The sequence below is a fragment of the Poecilia latipinna genome, unplaced genomic scaffold (assembly GCF_001443285.1).
Source record: "Poecilia latipinna isolate Pla-1442-1.1 unplaced genomic scaffold, P_latipinna-1.0 Scaffold969, whole genome shotgun sequence".
Lineage (NCBI taxonomy): Eukaryota > Metazoa > Chordata > Actinopteri > Cyprinodontiformes > Poeciliidae > Poecilia > Poecilia latipinna.
The window spans coordinates 75,081-95,101 of NW_015113585.1; the positions used below are offsets into that span (position 1 = coordinate 75,081).

At 37.5% G+C, this 20,021-nt stretch overlaps 1 protein-coding gene, 1 long non-coding RNA gene and 1 pseudogene across 2 annotated transcripts in view; all 3 read right to left on the reverse strand.

Moving 5' to 3' along the window:
* The window catches only part of LOC106958201 (uncharacterized), an 85,879-nt gene extending 69,739 nt beyond the window's left edge, over positions 1-16,140 (reverse strand). The window contains exon 1 of the long non-coding RNA XR_001427109.1: positions 15,932-16,140. This is a non-coding gene — a long non-coding RNA (uncharacterized LOC106958201). The remainder of the gene's footprint in view (positions 1-15,931) is intronic.
* Positions 16,141-17,100: 960 nt separating this feature from the next.
* On the reverse strand, positions 17,101-18,028 carry LOC106958193 (olfactory receptor 2AT4-like; annotated as a pseudogene).
* Positions 18,029-18,276: 248 nt separating this feature from the next.
* Positions 18,277-19,206, reverse strand: LOC106958194 (olfactory receptor 1D2-like). Its single transcript, XM_015049977.1, has one exon. It carries the CDS (start codon positions 19,204-19,206, stop codon positions 18,277-18,279), a length of 930 nt encoding a protein of 309 aa, XP_014905463.1.
* Between the last annotated feature and the right edge of the window lie 815 nt (positions 19,207-20,021).

A 20,021-nucleotide genomic window follows, 5' to 3' on the forward strand; every position in this document is an offset into this window, starting at 1 on the left:
AATGCTGAGGAATCAGCTTATTGACAGAAACCCTGGTGTTTAGTTCAGTGTTTCCCAACAGTTTTTTCCTCAGCGCCTCGGTTTGCACAGGCAGAAAAAGTGACAAAGCCATTCTTACATGCAACAATTCTTTTTCAGCATCAATAAAGCAACTTTACAAGTGCTTGTGATCAGTGTTCAGTTATCTCACAGAAATCATTCCAAATTGTTAAACGGATCCTCACAGAGTCCCTCATATAGTATTTTTAAACCTTGCTCTTGCTATTATTTTGACACCGAAAATGCAATATGTGTTTGAAGGATGGGTGAAGTGACATGTGTACTTCCAATCTAATTTGTCAGTTTAGGTCAGCAGCCTGGGTTACAAAATGACAGTGTCCCTTGCAAATGCGTATTTTTAGCTTTGCACATTCTTACAATCCTGCTCTGCTGAACATAAACTTGAACGAACACGTAACACCAGAATTACACCCCCCCCCCCCAATATATCTCGTGAGATTGTACAAATGTGCTTTAAAATTTGTCCAGTAGAAGCTGATAAATGCTCTGAAGCAGCAGCTCATTTAATTCAATTGTCATAATTTAGTGCACTCATAACAACAGGGGAAAATATCCAACTTGCCAAACTAGTTTAGGGGAACCTGATATCAACAAGTTGGTGCCAAACAATCATCATTCCAGCACTTTACGTTTTTTCCCACATCTGTCAATGAACAAGAAGTGATACAGGCAAAGGAACATTTTAATTTGAAGTGTTGTGTTGCACTGACATCATTAGAGAAAGCACTAAGCAAAATAGCTTGACTGATTCAATTAGAAAAAAGATTGAAAAGTATACTCTGGCCAATCAGGCCTACACTCTGTTTTCTGTCCAAAACCTACTCAATGACTTGAGAATTATGAAAAAAATAAATAAATAAAATACAGGATCAATGCATCAATCAATAGGAATACCAAGAATTTGTACAAAACCTGGGGCACACCAGTTCAACTGAATCCCTTACAAGTCACCTTGAGATGTTTTGAGATAAAAACTTGCTGTAAAAGCTGTGTGCGAAAGGACATAAGACCTTTATTACATATTGCAATTCAAGGTGTTGATGGAAAGTTGAGCCTTATTCTTGGAGGGGGGCAGGGAGAGCTGCTAATGAAAAGCTCAGCACCGTGTAGAGCACTTTTAGAAAGTGCAAGATGAAAGCTCACACCTGCCCTGCAACAGCAGAATATCCAAATTTAGGCACATATTTCGTCACCGCTCGGTCTGAGCGAGAGGGAATGTTATGTGAAGAAAATCTGCAGCACTAGGAGAAGAGAAAAAGACAAGAGCGAGTGCTACAGAGCCTGCCTGCGTTTGTCCTTGCACAGATTTCTCTGAAATACCAACATATGAAATATTAACAGAACAAAAAGCCAACAAAAATAAAAATAAAAATCAAGAATTTCTGCAACATTCTCTCTGCAGTTTTCAATCCTCTGCTGAGAATCTCTGAGAAGAACCGCAGCACTGAACCTGAAAACTCAACTTAAACAATATCATGTTTGTGAATCCCAGGAAACCAGAAACATGTTTGACTGCAAACATGAGTTCACAGAAGTTTCTGCATTAAGGTCCGTATAAATCTGTCACATCAATCATGTAAAATTCACCAGTGTGGCTACCAGAAATGACCTCTGTGTCTAAATGTCATGCAGTGAGGATGCTGCTGTTGCAGATTTCCAGTCTCTAAATGACAGTGAGGGAGAACTGCTGGCTTTATAGCACATAAGATCTCAAACTAGAGCTACTGAAATCTGCAAAATGAAGCAAAACACTAAACAAAATCAGCAAATACCACTTTGGGAATATGGAGAATTTTCAGATATAGACTATACCAGGATTGTTCATATGCACAGAATTGAAGCAGCAGGGATTTAAGTAGAGATAGGAAAAATATTTGTATGGAAAAACACTGTTATAAGCAAAACCCGTAAATCTAACTTATTCACACAGTGTAAACAAAAGATCTTGTGATATTTCATAATAATTTCTCATCCAACAAATTTAACAACAAATATACCTTGATGTGAATTAATAGGAACAGTGAAAACCATCGTAGCATTAGAGCAGATCAAACATCTACAGTCTTCCTTACCTCTGCTTTTATGGGCACAGCCAATCAGCACCAAGGACAACAAATGGCGCTCCTGGATTGGCTACTTTACAAATGTCAGTCAATAGCATGCACCTCAGTATTTCTGCTACCCAAGCTGCATTCTATAAAAATATTTTAGACATGTTATACAAACAAGTGCGTTTAGCGAATAATTTGGAGTCATGTTCCACAGAAAAATCCAGGAATAGGTTAATCCGTGAATATTAAATCTCAAATAGGCAGGGGGTCCACTGTACATTTAAATACCAAAAATGTTCACAAAACACTATTGTAATTATACCAGTTCTGTATATAGTGCTAAAAAATGTGCCTATTCGCAGTATGATAGTATTATTTTTAAAAAGACCTTCCTCACACTGGAACCCATTTCTAAATAATATCCGTTTGGCCTCTGAAAACACCATTTAAGTGGAGATTTACACTTGAAACATTTAACCTTTCCTTATTCAAAGGTTCTTGAGCATTTTAAACAAAAGAACTTTGACAAAATTTGTATAAAACCATGTCTTAAAGGGAAAAAAACAGAGATTTAAATTTTTGTGGATTTAAATCTCAATTTAGTTGCCATCACTTCATTTGGGAAATCAAACTTTTTAGGCGTACAAAGTCAGAGAGCAGAACATTCCTATGTGATGTGCGTGTATTTTCCACTTCAGACAACAAACAATACAGTCATTATCTGTGGCAAATGCACAGTGCATACTGAACAAATTTTCACCAACTGAAACATTTACTTAATTGCTTTCAGATTTATTCACAGAATGAAATCATTGAGAAAATGATATACGGTCACCCAAGCAGGATTTCTCCAGTATGGCATGGTGTTTTTCGAGATAGGAATCTAATTATTACCCGGTGAAAATGAAGCCTAAATGACAGCTTAGTGAACTAATAAGGCGAAAAGCCTTGTTTCAAAGAAACTCTGCACCAAGTAAGAGTTTTGATGGCTTTCTCTGAAAACAATCCAATCCTGCCTCACCTCAACAAATTCTGCTTCAGCACTGACACAAATAGCCTGGAGGGGAAAGCAAATCCTGACCTGTTTTATAGAAACAAAGGGATCAAATTAAAATGTTCCCACTGAGTGAGCAGAGTACACAAATATGCCCCCATGGACGGGCAGCACCTGCTACACTCTGCTTCTGACAACCCCCCATTTCTCAAAAACAAGTTAAGTGTGACTTTAACATCTCCATCAGATTAATACATACTTTAGGAAAGGTAAAAACTTCACTCACCAATCAGGACAAACTTTATTGAGCGACAATATCTACAGGGGACAGACGAAGCTTTATTAGAGATGTACTTATACCAGCTTTGCAACTACTTATCGTAGTCTTCAATTATTCTCAATCCAATAAATTCGATCGAGGTAAATGATCGTGGCTGAAAAAAATCACATTGTAATTATTTTTGTAAAAAAAAAATTACAGATAACCTCAAAACTCCTAAAGAAATCTTCACATCTGCCATTTAGTGAATCCAATTCATTGACTTGATTGAACAATGGCTTTTCTTACCCGTTTCATTGTCTTCATTTGATGTTGCCAAATGATAACTTTGAGTAGCAAAAGTTGACAACTTTGTAACTTACCAATAAAATTAAAAGAACAACTTTTTTATTACTTAACCAAACACAAATTGTGAATATAAAAGTTTGAAGCTTTTGTAAGGGGGAAACGGATTTACTATCCAACTGTATGTTTTGTCAAAACATGAGCCCAAGGAGCTCAGCAGAGTTTTTAAAGGGGCAAATATGTTTTCACAGCTACTCCATGTGGTCTGCATTAATAATGGACTTAGCCTAATCCACAGTGAAACACATACAGTCACATCATGACACAGTTCATTTTGGAGGGAACGGGTTTAGGGGGGTTATAATGAGAACCTTTGTCTGTTCCTGAGCATAAGTTCAAACAGGACGCCCAGGAGAGCGGTGGAGAACACAGAGTGACTTTTCACAGACTCTGGGATCGACTGTGAGTGTACCCCAAGGCAGCGCGGCTCTGGCGTGGGTCCAGAGGAGATCTGAATGCTTACATAAAGACAATGACAGGGAGACTAGAAGAAACTGGGAAAAATGAAGTACAGGGGGATCCTCTCAGATTGCTTTTCAAATGTTTTGGAGATGTGAAACATTTGCTTTTCCAAATATTTTTACTGGACTGACAGTAAACAACATTAGTATCTGTTAAAAAAAAATCCAAGTTCATCCTAGTACATGGTGTGATATAAGATGTATTTTAGTTTGTTGTTGTTTTTTTTTTTTAAATAGTTATTTCTTCTTAACTATAATACAGTTTATACCACTGGTATCCAAATACTGATGTTTTAACTGATAAATAAAATGATAAAATAAAATGAAAGACAAAGAGATTTAACATTGACTCTGTTTCATGAGACCGCCCCTCCCCACATTTGTTCCCATTTAAAATTACAAAAATAAAACAGGTGTGTCACATCAGGAGCATAATATGAACACATTGCTATTCAGCACTTTGTAGGTTTGTCTCGATTAAACCTCAGGCATTTAGCCTGGTGGTATAACCATGTCTGGCCTTCTAAGCAAATTTACTCTTACAGCAAACAGCAAGATGCAAAACGAAGTCTCCACAAACGTTAAAATGTTACTGTGGGACCCGCAGCAGAATCTTCATACTGTTGGATAACGACCCGCAAAGGAGCAACAACAGACCCAGGCGATGCGCCCAAGTTACCGAGGTCAGCAGAGAAAGCTTTAAGCACTGGAGTGACAGACAGAAAACAGAAAAAGAAGGAAAATGTGGATTATATTATAAGAGTATTATATTTAACAAAAATATCCCGGCAGCATGATTTTCTAATATCATTCAGCAGCAGTGCAATTGGAAAATAAAGATAAAAAAAAATTGAGAATAAAAAAGTCTCAGTCCGTCTTTTAGAATAAAATGCTTCCTAATCTCAAAAAGCCTGAATAAAATACAACCCATCGACTCCAGTGTCGCCACGAAGTTGTGGCTGAAATGAGAAGCCTGCAGCTATGAATGAGTGCAACAACTAAAATGTGAAGCACAGCAGAGAGAGCATAAATATTCAGCCACGATCACACCAGCAAAGGTTACAGAACATAAATAAACATTGTGAGTCATGCACAAGCCAATTACTCTTTGTTTTAGCATGAATCTGCTGCGTATCTGATATTTTATTCACATGACATAAAAGCTGTGACTGCTCTCTCCGCTGCTTTATGACACAATCCAGTGCAAGCCTCCAAAATAAACACATCAGTAAAGCGCTGGAATATCTTACATAATAAGGGGGCACTTCTTGTTTTCTGTTCAACAGAAAAAACTTTTTTATCTATCAGTTATCCCCAACAACCTTTCTACTCAGGACTTGTGTGGTGAACTATGACGGGCCGAAGTCCCGGTGGATGCATGTAGGCCTCGTCTTGCCCTTTGTAGTGCTAACATGCGTGGGTGTGTGGCATTGACTGTAATGTCACATTCACGCTCTGATGCTAACCCTGTCTGGCGTGTGCATTAGTCCTTTCTTCTGTTTTCACATAGAACTTAACTCCAGTGAAAGGACTTTTCTTTTAAAAAAAGAAAAGTCCTGCAGATCACCTCCAGCTGTCTGTGCACACTCACAACACCTCACCTTTAAAGGTTACCGTCTTCCCCGAAGTAAAGAGCGCCGTACGTGTTGCAGTCACGGATGGGTCGCATTTTTAATGGGGCCCGCATGAATAATGGCTACCACCCGCGGCTCCACGCTCAAAATAATTCAGCAGAGGGGAGGTGACGGTGCCGCACTGATGTAGGGACCCCCTTCAGCCAAAGTAGGGGACGCCATGGAAGCCAGGGTCAGGTTCAAATCCAATCTTAAAACTCTGAACCCCAGCAGTCATTTAGTCAGGATTGCTCATCACTGGGTTGAAGGGATGAATTAAAAATATCCAGGCTTTTTTTTTTTGCTTCGTACTGCACAGTTTGACTTTATTTCTCCCTGTGGACCGCATGCCCTCATCATGGCCAGGATCAGCTGTTCATCATCTGAAGCTGGCATGACAGAAAGCAGGATGTCCAACTTCCCTATGTGGATTCATTTTAATAATCGGTGGTTAGCTTCTATCTGAAGCAACTTGCAGTCAGGAGAATTCGGGGAAAAAAATTGTAATGAATGAGTTTAAGGTGGTTATTTAGTACCAAGAATAAAAATGAACTATAAACTTCAAAACACCCCAACAAGCCAGTTTTCCTTTAAATGTTCCAAGATGTATATTGGTAATTCCCATTTACTTTTTCCAAGGAGCTCAACCTTCCTGCACCAACAACAAATTTGCAAAAGTATAGTTTTTTAATTTATCATTTCATCAACAGACACTCTGGAACTCATTCTGGTGATCTTTAGGCATCAGTACATTTCCTCCAGGAAGTTCAGCTTTATTCTATTCTATTGCTTTTTCCTTAATGTACTGCAGTGCTGTCTATATTGTTTTATTGCTTACCTTTACAACAGTCTATTTTTGTATTTTCGATTACACCACATAAGTAATTTCAAATTTTACGATAACTTTAGAGCAAAATCTGTTTGTGTGTGGAAATTTGATATGATTCATATTTAGATTAGAGTCTGAATCTTGAAATATTATTTGACTGAAGGCCAGAAATCCCTCCTAAACACATCATTCCCACTTTGATCTCCACTTCGGACGCCATGCTCTCGACGTGGGCGGAATCGGGTTGGATACTGCATAAAACTGCAGCGACAGAAACAGGACAGGGTGGTCATTGCGCTGTGTGAAACTGCGACCGCTTCTGAGAGTAAAGACATCTGACATCCTTTCAAAGCGAGCCCCAAACAACTCACCTTGACTTGGGGAGAAAAAGCAATGTCAAAATCAGAACTGTCAGTTCGCATGAATTTGTCATCCACAAAAATGTCCAGTCCATGCACACAGATTCGATATCTTTCTCTTGTGCTTGACAATCATTCTCCACAGGTTGGGATACCAAGCGCTCAGCTCACCGGGAGCATGAGGTAGAAATAACAAGAATCAGATCTTTCTTATTTATCTGGACAACAGCCTGAACTATAAAAGGGCCTATTCTGCTAGTTTTCATGTGTACAACATAATACAGAATTTTCTGAATCTCACTTAAAGGAATCACATGAAAATATGACATTACTGCTTGTATCTTTTCAATAAAACAGCAGAGCTCTCCCTCTACGTTACGGCAGCAGGCTTTTCACTCTGAATATCCATAAACACAATTCATTTCTGACGCTGACTGACAGCCTATTTCAAGAGCTACTTGTGAGGAATCAAACAGAGTGCCATATTCCCATGTGTTCCACATATACCAAGTGTTTGAGAATCAGAGAAGGGAAAAAAAAAATAGTAGATGCATTGGCAGATCTGCACATGCAAGACATTCGGTTTGTTTTTTTGAAATGCAAAGGATGTGTAGAATGGAATGACTAAAAGGTAGAGGACTTCGAGGATGAAATGAGACCTTATACGTTTTTTTATTTTTCCCACTGAGCTCAACTAAAAACAAATCTACTTTTATAATTTATATGAACAGTGACGCATATAAAGCATATTAGTCGTACATTAGCAGTATATAAAGGCCAAAATTCAACCACAATCAGGAATTCCAGGGCACAACAGGAGATTTTCGCCTCACGGCGTTCTGCAAGTCATCATTATATCTGTGCAACACACCATAGATAAATTTATACACTCAACTCTTTACTTACAAGTGGCTCTGCAGAAAAGTTTCCGATTCAAATCAATAAAAGCTACCACGCAGTACAAACACATTCATGCTGATCTAAATTATACAGTGCCCTCAAGACTTTATGGACCCCCAGTAGAAGTTATAAAAAACCCTCAAAATAAATTCAGATTGTATTACAACAGCATAACGGAAAATCCCACATTAATATTTATGTTGTCATTCAAAAACCTTAACAATTTCCATAAAATAAATGCAACTAAAGCTTTTTTTTATAATTTGTGCTTCATTTTTGCTGTTCTTCAGGTTGAAAACTTCCCATAAATATACCGATGACCAAATACTTAGGGTCAAATAGGGTCAAACACTTTCATTTTAATTTTATGATGACACAAAACATGTATTCAGCAATTAGAATCCCTTCTCTTGGCTGCTTTTGCAAACTGTTACTTGGCTTTTATGTTTATTAGCTAAACAGTCTCTCAGCCAGTATATGGATAATATAATAATGGTTAATGACAGCTTCAACAAACATCTTCAAAAGGTAATTTGCTTTTGTCTTGTGGTGCATATATTTTACCTACTTTCTTCCCATTTGTTGCGATAAGAGGACATTTCAAACACTGTTAAGAACCAAATTATTCATACCACTAGAAGATTTAGAGTCAAAGCAATGGAAAAAAATTGACAATTTCAATGAGTAATCCAAGACTTTCTATCTCCGTGGGATACAAATAAGACATAACACAGAAGCCAGTTTATTACTCTTCAAAATGATAAAGACCAAAAAAACATATAGTATGTTCATAGGCAGAAGAAATCAAAAAAGACTAGAAGCCTAAATGTGTGCACAGCCCGAGCAACAATTTAAAATTTAAACCATGACGATAAAGCTGGACGAGGACACGTTTATCTTGTCCCCATCCTTAATGAGGAGGATGGTACAAATAGGTTGCCATGCAACATTTATTGATGGTTTAAAATATACGTCCAAATCAGAAATGGTTTACCAGACACAACATCCTGTTAGTCAATAAGGATTATGCAAAGAAGAACGCTCACAGATCCCTCTGTAAGCTACAACCTTGTGAAATGACTGGAGCTTGGAATAAGGAAATAGTGGATGTACAAAGTATAAAAAGCAAACAAAATTTGATCCTTTCCAACTGAATTCACTGAATTCAAATTAAAGGTTGGATGTTCATAAGATCAAGGAATAACAAGAAAAATTAAACAAGATTAAAACTTGTGACATTTTATGGAAAAGCACCTTGTTTGAAGGACACTGCTTTCTACATCATCCAGTTACACCTCCATCAGTCTCTATGAATCCGTTACTGTCATACTAATTAGAAACAGCTGCCCCAATCAACCGTTATGTGATATAAGTGTTGCACATAGGCTATGTGATTGATTGAACTCATTCTATCATGTACAAATACATTCAAAATCAATTTCAATTCCAGTTTCTGCTATGCAGCAATCATGTCAGTCATTCGTATCTGGCAAGATGTGAACCATCAAGGTCGTGTGTGGCCTCTCTCTCTCTCAGAGGCAAAGACCTGGAGCTCATTTAGAACAAACATTTTCAGATTGTCACACTGACAAAGTGCTTGTAGAATTTTGTTCATTTATTGCAATGATAGGTTCAGTTCAGCTGATGACTCCAGATGGATTTGTTGAAAAAGAACCATTTCACTTTGTAGTCACCCTTTGATTGAAAAAGACCCTTGCAGCTCTCATCTGTCCTGCTTTACAAAAACATGCTGTAGAAAATATTCAAGCCTTCATGTAACCGAGATGAACATGGCGGTGCAAATTATTTTTAAAAAGTCAATATTTGCAGTATTAAACTATATAGTATTACAAATTCAATTCATGTTTTTCTGAACTCATTTGGGCAAAACTGAAAGCATAACCTTTTGTGGCTATGAACAAAAATCCTAAATATACTGTTATTCCTCATTATTTTCACACATACTATTCATCTTTGGCTTTCAATATGAAGTATTTCAAATTAAAGAGAAGAGGCTTCATATTCAGAGAATAGACTAGCAACAAAAGTGTAGCAAAACAGGCAACTCAAATGTTAACAAATGCAGCTAAGAGAGGTCGTAGTGGAGAAGTAACTGGAAAGCTGATGTAAATGTAATCTAAAAAAAAGAGAAGCAGAGTTTAAATCAGATAAGAAACGTGGAGCAGATCGTTGTGTAGCCAACATGAGGTGGAGAAACGCATGATGTGGCTGCATGCGGACGGCCAGGTGCGCTACCTGTTAAAGTGGAGTCAGGTTAGCAGTCAGCCATGAACAGAGCTGGTGTTCACGCCAAGCAGCTGGAGAATTCAGCCATCAGCCTGTTTGAGCAGTAAGCCATGTTCTATACATTTAAAATGCTTTTCTACATTTCACATGCCACACTTTAAAAATTTTATTTATTTGAGGAGGTTGCAGACAATCTTAGCATTTATAACTTTAAGTTTTGCTAAATCTACTGCATCATGCAGAACTTTTTACTTAATAAGCTTGTTGATGTTTTGGAAAAAATGCAAATAGTTCAGGTAAAACCTGCTATGCTAGATACTGCTAATCAAATGCCCTTGAGTATCCGATCAACTGTAACCGTCACCTGCTCTATAAAAGCAGGTGACGGTTACACCTGTCAAAAAACATAAACATAAAGTTCACCTGTCAAAAAACATAAACATAAAGACTTCTGGATCAATGTTTACTGAACAGAGGAGCCCAAAGTCTCGACACGATGCACAGCGTCATGTAGGGCAGCATGGTATTAGGAAAACATGCTAAATGTCGTCACGGTGAATGTTGGGATGACGGCAGTGTTGACGTCTCTTTGCTCTGTATTCATTGCAAACAGTCATCATTGCAACTGTTGTTTTGGCAAAGAAACAGCTTAGATGAAGTTTTCTAGACCCTCATAAACACTTTCTGACATATTAAACATCAGAAAACATACTTCTACTAGTGCAATTAGCAAGTATTGATTGTGGAGAAGGCAGGAGGGTGATGATTTACTGAATTTGAAAGTATTCTACAGTTAAAGACCGCCTGAATGACAACTAAAGCTTAGCAAAAACTATTTAAATAAAGCTCTGGAACGTATTGAATTGAGTGTACTGTTTTTTAACAGGCTTTCAATTTTGCAACATTGTTCCTTCTGCCATGTCTCTTAAGGCAACAAGTATAACATCAATGCTTAAGAAAAACTGTCCTTACTTTTACATGGAAGCAGAAAAAAGCTGCAGATCAGATGTATGGAAGCTGCTGAGTGTCACACGAACTGTGTCTGGTAAAACACACCAAGACTGTCGCTGCTGTTCATCTAAGTCAACAGCTGATTCAGACGGAAGAAAACAGGAAGCCTGGAGTTTTTCAGGAAAAGAGGTCGGCATAAGGCGAGATAAGGTTTCACTATGAGGAAACATTCATTTCAAACAACTTTAAAATCCTTTTCCTCCCAAAATAAGTGAAACAATGTTCAATCGCCACAAGGAAATCCCCTCTGCAATTACAGCACATTCTGGAAAGTAATTTATCTCCCAGCAGACGGATAGCGTTTCTTCCTTTCAACCACTCTTCATGAGATTGTACACGACACACAGGAGAATCACTGTCGCACCGAGGGAAGTCTGATTAATTTAACTTTGTCAAACCAATTTTACAATTAGACGAGACTCTAATGTGTTTTTGCAGGTTCTGCCGGGAAAAGAAAACATATTCAGGAAAGGCGTCCAGAGAGAAGGAATGCAGAGCCACTTCATTTTATCCACCCTGTCCATTCAATTATTTCACTTGCAAACAGCGGCTCATCAGCCGTGCAGTCAATTGTCGAACCAAAGGGACAAATTGTCCAAATGTGGCCTTTTGCAGGTATTCATAGAACCTGCAAATATCTGAACTCACTCTTTGGCAGAATCAAAGCTTTTAGGGATCTGGTGAAAAAATGATCAAAGCTTATTTTAAGATTTAGACTAAAGGCTTTGTTACAGTCATTGTAACCAGAAAGTTAAAAAAATAAACTTTTAGTAGGTTTTCCCTGATGGAGGTTTGTATTAAACTAAGATATTTTGTACACACTTTATTGATGAATTATCCTTCCACAGAAACACACAACTAATTTATAGTAACATTTTTAATTACTGTTTGAAACAAAATGGATGGATGGATGGATGGATGGATGGATGGATGGATGGATGGATGGATGGATGGATGGATGGATGGATGGATGGATGGATGGATGGATCACTCAACTTCAGAGTAATTCAAAGTGCTTTGAGGGAAAAACAGACAAAAACACAAACGGAGGGATGGATAGTAAAAAAGATTCCTTGCTTTTTCAGGCTGCAAAGGAACCCCGTCTGCAAGAACTGACGCTGAGCCCTTTGAGTTTTAGCTCAAATGTTTATCCCTATCAGCTGCCGTCAGCATGCAAATTCTCAGGAAAAGCTTTTTATAGCTTTTCCTGACGAGCTGTGGTGCACTCATCAGGGTTTACACAACAGTGCCCACGGGTTAGAGCAGGGAACCTATAGATCAATGAGAAAGACTTCCATGTCCACATGGGGTTGTGTGAAGGTTACGGCCACCCTGTGTGCTCCCTCTGGGTTTCACATACAGGAGAGTGAATGGACAGAGTGCGCTGACATTCACTGAAAATTTACTAGCAGTCTTTTCTTTTGCTGCGTGGGTCCGTTTACCCAACGCTGCTGATCGCTGAGTTTGGCACCAAACCCCAAGTGAGTGATCTCAGCCGTTTTCTCCTCTCTTAAACGTGTCACCTCAGCAAGAGGAGCAGCAGTCTTTTTGTAAAATATAGAGTAAGGTCTTGTGCAGTCAGCTTTGATCAGTTTTTGCTAAGGTTGCCTCGACGGTGCTCTGTTTTAGCTGACCGTTGCAACCAGTTTCTGCTAAATACTCAATTAACTCAGCAAATAAGCAATCTGGACTTTTAGCTTCATAGTCAGGGAAAAAAAAGCCTCCTTTTGAGAGCTAGTCTTCAAAATGCACTTTAAAAAGCCAGAAATGTTTCCATATTTGCAGTTTTAATAAACACAGAACCCTCCTGGAAGACGCATTAAAAGTTTCTAATAATTACAACATAAATCCATCTTGCATCCAGCTCCGGAAAAGACATAAGCAGGTATAGTGCTGTAAAAAGTCTTGGCTTCAACTCACATTTCATTATATTCTGCCTTAACAACTTTATATTTAATAAAGAACTAGCAATAGACATATAAATTTCTGAGGCATAGAAAAACCTGATCAATCAGGGTTGGGTCTAGGTATGCGCTGGAATGAGATTCAGCATTTCTTCAGATTGTATCTCATTAAGCCATCGGAACATTACTTGAAAGCATAAAATAGGAAGAAAATCAGCTTGAAGTTATAATAATAACAATCAGCCAGACTCACTGGTTCCCCGACTTGCAGCTGGAGTGTGATGAAATCAGGTGGAATGTCATTCTCTCTAAATTAGATCTACCTTTCCTAACAGACATGCCACTTGTTGCAGGCTAATTATAATTTTATCTTGGTAAGGATGGCAGCTGCAGTGACTAGAAATATGTCCAAACACAAAAAAATGTCTTTCTTGTAAGTGAGGGGGAAAGTGTGGAAGTATTTATTTGTTTTTCGGGGTTTTTTGCAATTTATGGATGATATCAATAGTATATAAAGCAGAGAAAACTCTGTTCACTTTCTTTGATATTTCATTACCATTTGACGAGGTTTCAGATTTTTATCACTTTTTCACTTTTTTATGGTGCAAATTTAGTACTTTAATTATCCTTTGCATTTTTCTATGTTCCTAAAGGAATGAATGAATCTGCAAATCAGTGACAAGTAGATGGTATTAAAACTCCTAATCATCCAATTTAACAGTAGTTTGTTTGCTAAATGGTCTGATGTGTGTAAGCTTAAGCATTTCATTAAAGCCTAATTGAATTTCTTTAAGATGACAGAAGCAAAAAAGAGGGAAAAATGTCAAACAAAAGTGTTAGATCTCCAGAAAAACAGGAGACTTATGGCTTAAGACCACTTTACAAGATTACAGACCACTTTGAAAAGATTATAAGAAATAAGTCAGGCTTGGCGGAAGCCAAACATTACACGGTAACCTACATCAGCAGCTGAACTATCCAGCTGAGATGTAGGCAAGAGATCAGAAAGGAAGATTAAATTCATTATTATATCAGAGGAACACATGCATGAAGGATTTCACTGAAAGGTAAACAGATGAAGTGATCTGATGAGCATTCAACATTTTTTCTCTCTTGTATTCTCTGTGAAGTGTGTCGGGCGTTTTCTACAAAAAGCATATTTTTCTGAGTGCAAATACACAAAGTTACGTGAAATATGACCTCTCTTTGCTAGAAATTGAAACTATACTGGAGTCGCATTTAAGGGATTTTCCACATTCATCTTACATTGTCCTGACTCTTTAAACTTCAAGGATGTGATAAAAAAAAAAATTTCGACTAAAAAGAAATTATGAATGAAGTCAAAGAAAACAAGATTTTTGTAAGAGAATCAGGTGCCTGAAACGACTTTAGCCGTGCTAAGAATGTTCCCTCTATAGGAATTTTGAAACCTATTAGTTTTTTTCTGACACTGTCGCCATCTATTGGTGACTTATGGTCATTTTGTGCATTTGCCATTTTATTCCGTTCCCAGACATCTGTGGGGACACAAGAGCTGCACGACATGGATCACTTTGTGATGATACTTTTTAAACATACTTTAACAGACAGTGATCATTTCTTCTCTTTGGCATTTTGCCCCTATGCAGTCGTGGACGTTTCATGCCTGACTCTTTCCAATAATAAGAAGCAGTTATCTCCTATGGGGTATTTTATACCAGCCCTGCTTCGATTTATTTTCATATTCATTGTGACAGCCAGGAACTTATTTAAGTAGCCTACTCATAGCCAAATGTAAGGAAATAAAGTTATATGGCTCTAATAACAAAAGTATCTACCAGATGGAGGGTGTTCAGAGGTACTTTGGTTTGATTAATGGTCATTTTTTTATGTATTTTTGTGATAATAGTTCAATAAAAATACTTCAACATGCTAAAAACTACCAAAAGAAATAAACCGATACCTATTACCTTGTTACTGGTCCATGAATACTTCACAACTGCAAGCTTTTCTGAAATAAAATTCCCAAAATTGGTCAATCTTCAGCAACAGAATGTAGATAAAAAATAAAATCTGTTGCTGACAACTGACCATGAGATATTAACAGAAAGAATCTGATGTTTAACAATTCACAGGTTGCTTGTCCTTTCAAGTAGGGGTCATTAGAAAGGTCCTTCTGGGTCAGAGTCACCTGAGTTACTGGATCATTTAAATGATTTCCCAAAATATCTGCAAAAATTGCATTTACAGGGCAAAGTGGATTAAATATTTCGGAATTATTCCTTGGAACGAGAAACTAGGAATAAATGACACCATAATCTGATTAAATCACACCAATATAGTAATAAAACTGTTATTACACTACGTACAAAACGCAGTCTGAAAATAAGCGCCGTTGCCACATTCCTGCACTGTATTCACACTTTAATTAATTAATTTATTTTTTTTGTCCTCCAAGGACTTATAAAGAGAGGAGGCTTTTTTCGGGTCATACCTGCAGAGCATCCCCGCACACACTGCGGCATTGAAGGCAGCACCGCTTTAATGCTCCCATATCCCCGTTAATTGAACACGATGCGGTCTCCAGAGCGGACCTTTCCAGGCTCTGACAGAGCAGAACTGGAGGGAGGTGGAGGGAATGGGGGAGTGCAATAATAAAAATAATAATAATCTGAATATTGGTAATTATAATAGACTTAAAATCCCTCAACAAGCTGTAAATATATCCCGCTCATTTGCGGTGCCTACATGAAGAGACGAGCATGTTTTATGTGAATCATTCGTGTTATTTTGAGCCGCTGCTATAGAGGATTACCAACCTAATATTATATAAACACCACCGGAACCATGTTCCATCCACTGCAGCCCCGAAATGACACCAAAAACCAGGATACTCACTGCGGGCAGACAGGGGGGGAGCGAGCAGGGTTGTCAGGACGCGGGCAGTCCTCCTGTGTTTGGGATAAAAATCACAGACAGGACGTCTGTTTTCCTCCGTGTCGTCGCTGCTGTGGAAGAAAGGCGAACAGAGGAGCAGGCTGAGCGGTAGCATGCACTGCGGTGTTCAGAGGCTGCTGTCGGCCCGCTTCTTCTGCTGCAGGGGAGGGGGCGAGACATTACCGCCGCCTGGTGGTGGGGAGACTGCACAGGTTTTTACAGGAATAGTCTAAAAAGCTTTGGCAGTAATAATAATTAAAAAAAAGTCCAAAAAATAAAAACTAAAAAATACTATAGTACAAAAATAATATAATGTATATTTTATTTAATTTATAATCAAAAAAATGAAAAATAAAACAAATATTTGTATGTTTTTCTCCAGGCTGTAAGGCAAGTTCCATAAGGAGACAATAATGAGGCGATAGATATACTGATTTCTCATTTATACAGTAAATCAATCAGTCGGCTTTTATTGACAAAGTACTTTTTATACACAAAAAGTACAATACAAATAAAAATAACAGGCAATGAAAAACAATCTAAAATAATTAAAAAAAATTGTGGTAAAGATATGATAATATGTTAGGTTGACTGACTTATAGGACTTATAGGAACCACAACTGTATTAATGGCAATGAGAAGATATTATAGGTTCTTAAAATCCACATAAGAATTTGGAAACTAAGATTACTACTAATAAAAATCAATAAAGAAATAAATATGCAAGCAAGATCAATACAAACTAAAATTTATATTTTATACAAACAACTGGCATAAACAACAGCAATAGAAATGAGTATGGTAAAAACCTGATAAAACTACAGCTAGAATGTACAGTAAAATAGAAAATGTCTGCCATCTTATAATTATGATATATGATTATACTTTATGTATATGTAATTGTATACACAACTGTAGTTTTTGAACTTCTAAATATAGTAAAGCAAAAGGCAAGAAAAACATTTGTGAAATTTTAAACATAAAAATAAAAAGAAAACAAGGTTGGACCTCTTGTGGACAAGCACAACAGTGAGAACATTAATTAATTACTAGAAAAAATGTTACTTTATCAAAACAAAACATAAAACAGTGAGAAACTTAATTTTACAAAGTGAAAAACTGCTGGAGTGTCATTTAATTTTCGTAGTAGCCACACTTACAATTTTTTTTCTTATTTTTGTCAACTTGAAACCATAAATAAGTGGATTCATTATAGGAGGAATGAGAAGAAATTCTATGGAAAAAAAGTTTTTAAAAGTCTCAGATAAATCTTTTGAGCCAAATCAAATACTCTCCATCTCCTTTTGATTACTCTCCAACAAAAAGGAGACTAAATGAAAAAGTGAACAAGGAGATCAAATGTGACACACACGTTTGCATGAACTTTCTCCTGTTTTCTATGGAACCTACACAGGCTTTTATGAGAAATACGTAGGACCACACAATTAACAAAAAGTGAAGTGCATCAAATGCTATTGTGAAATATCCAGCTATGCTGTTGTGAGTAGCTTCAGATGGAAAACAAGCAAGCATAACAATACTCCAGTTCAAACAGATGACTCTGTTTAAATCCGGATTGCATAGCTTCAACCTAGATGTAAGGATAGTGTTTACAGCAATAAAGCAAAATGGTGTTAGCCAGGCAAGACAGGCTGCAGTGATGACTCTCTGCTTCGACATGACAGAGTGGTACTCCAGTGGTCGACATATAGCCAGATACCGGTCATACGCCATGAGGGCAAGGATGGACAGATCACTGCAGGCAAAGGAGTACCACAGAAGGCAGCCTGAATAAGAGATGACATGAACAGGAGAGAGCAGATCTGACAGAAATTTAGGATAGAAACCTGCTGTTCCATAAAGGGAATTCATGCAAATAGCACAGAGAAAAATATACATTGGTTCATGGAGATCATTATTTAAGATTATAATCAGAACAACACAAACATTTGCAAGGATGATTACTCTTTTCTTTCTCAGTTTTTTGTGCTACTCTATATATCTTATCTCATTTAAACCTGACAGAAAAATAACTGAAATTGTTAAAACGTTGTTCATCTTGGTTCAGAAACGTGTCTCTGCTTCTTAATCAGCTCTCTGACGATGTCTAATCTTGCTTCTCTGTTGAATTTAGGAAATCTGGCAGTAGCTGTGGGATTTCAACTTACCCATTAAAAGTGGCAAGACATTACTTTATCAAAAATGGTAAGACTTATTATTATTACTATTATTATTATTATTATTATTATTATTATTATTATTATTATTATTATTATTATTATTATTATTTTATTTTTACAAAAGCATTATTTCATTTTCATAGTGGCCACACTTAAAATTTTATTTCGTATTTTAGTCAACTTCAACCCATAAATAAGTGGATTCATTATAGGAGGAATGATGAGAAATTCTATACAAATGAAGTTTTTAATCGTTTGAGGTAAATCTTTTGAGCCGAATCGAATATATATAACATCAAAAAGGAGAGTTAGAGAAAAAGTGCACAGGGAGATCAAATGTGGCACACATGTTTGCATGAACTTCCTCCTGTTTTCTAAAGAACCAACACAAGTTTTGATGAGAAACAGATAGGACCACACAATTAACAAAAAGTGAAGTACGTAAATTAATATTGTAATATATGCAACTACGCTGTTAACAGTCGTTTCAGATGGAAAACAAGCAAGCATAACAATGCTCCAGATCAAACAGATAATTCGATTAATGTATGGGCTGCATAGCTTTAACCTAGATGTAAGGATAGTGTTTACAGCCATAATGCAGAAAGGTATTGACCAAGCAAGACAAACCAAAGTGATGACTCTCTGCTTCGACATGACAGAGTGGTACTCCAGTGGTCGACATATAGCCAGATACCGGTCATACGCCATGAGGGCAAGGATGGACAGATCACTGCAGGCAAAGGTGTACAACACCTGAGCCTGCAGAAGGCAGCCTGAATAAGAGATGACATGAACAGGAGAGAGCAGATCTGACAGAAATTTAGGATAGAAACCTGCTGTTCCATAAAGAGCATTCATGCAAATAGCACAGAGAAAAATATACATTGGTTCATGGAGCTCATTATTCAAGATTATAGTCAGAACAACACAAACATTTACAAGAACGATTATAACGTAACACAAGAAAGTGAGAAAGAAAAGAGTTAAATGGTAATTCCTTGTCTCATTTAAACCTGAAAGAAAAAAATGAGAAATTTCTGAAACATTGTTCATTGTTAAGACATGTGGATCTGCTCTGTAACCAGCTCTTTTATGGGATTCTCTTTTGAAATGAATAATTTCTACAGTAGCTATGGGATTTCAAATCAGCCAATAAACTCTCTTTCATGCACTGTTGCTCATTCAGCGGGTGAAGGGTTACTGCCTGGTAATTGATTCCACAGGGGCAGACATCAACATCTTGAAGACGACCAAGAAGTGTACTACGACTGCACAACAATTTTAGAGGATGACCAAACATGATAGGTGAGAAAGTTCTGGAGGAAACAGATCTCTACACTGATTCCACACATATTTGTAGAAATGATTTCATCTACCATATTTTCCGCACTATAAGGCGCACCTTCAACGAATGGCCTATTTTAAAACTTTTTTCATATATAAGGCGTACCGCATTATAAGGCGCATAGAATAGACGCTACAGTAGAGGATGGAGTTACGTTAAGCATCCACTAGATGGAGCTGCACTAAACGGAATGTCAATAAAACCGTCTGACTCCAGTCAGGAGCAGAGCCTTCAGCGACTGGGCCAGTCGGTTTACTCTTTAACGTTGGATTGATTTCTTTCCCTCTCTCTCCTTCTCTACTCTATTTTCCTCTATCTCTCTCTCTCAGGGGATTTTCTTGGTGATATTCACTGAGTCCAGGAAACTCCACTGCATTATTTGAAGCAAGCTCTTTGGACATGGTAATTTGACACACACGTGTGAAAGTAAGATGCACAGCCTCAGCGCGCAGCTTGTTAACAAAGCAATCGCTCAGCACCTCATCCAAATATTGTCCATATGGCTCACAACCTCCTCATGGCT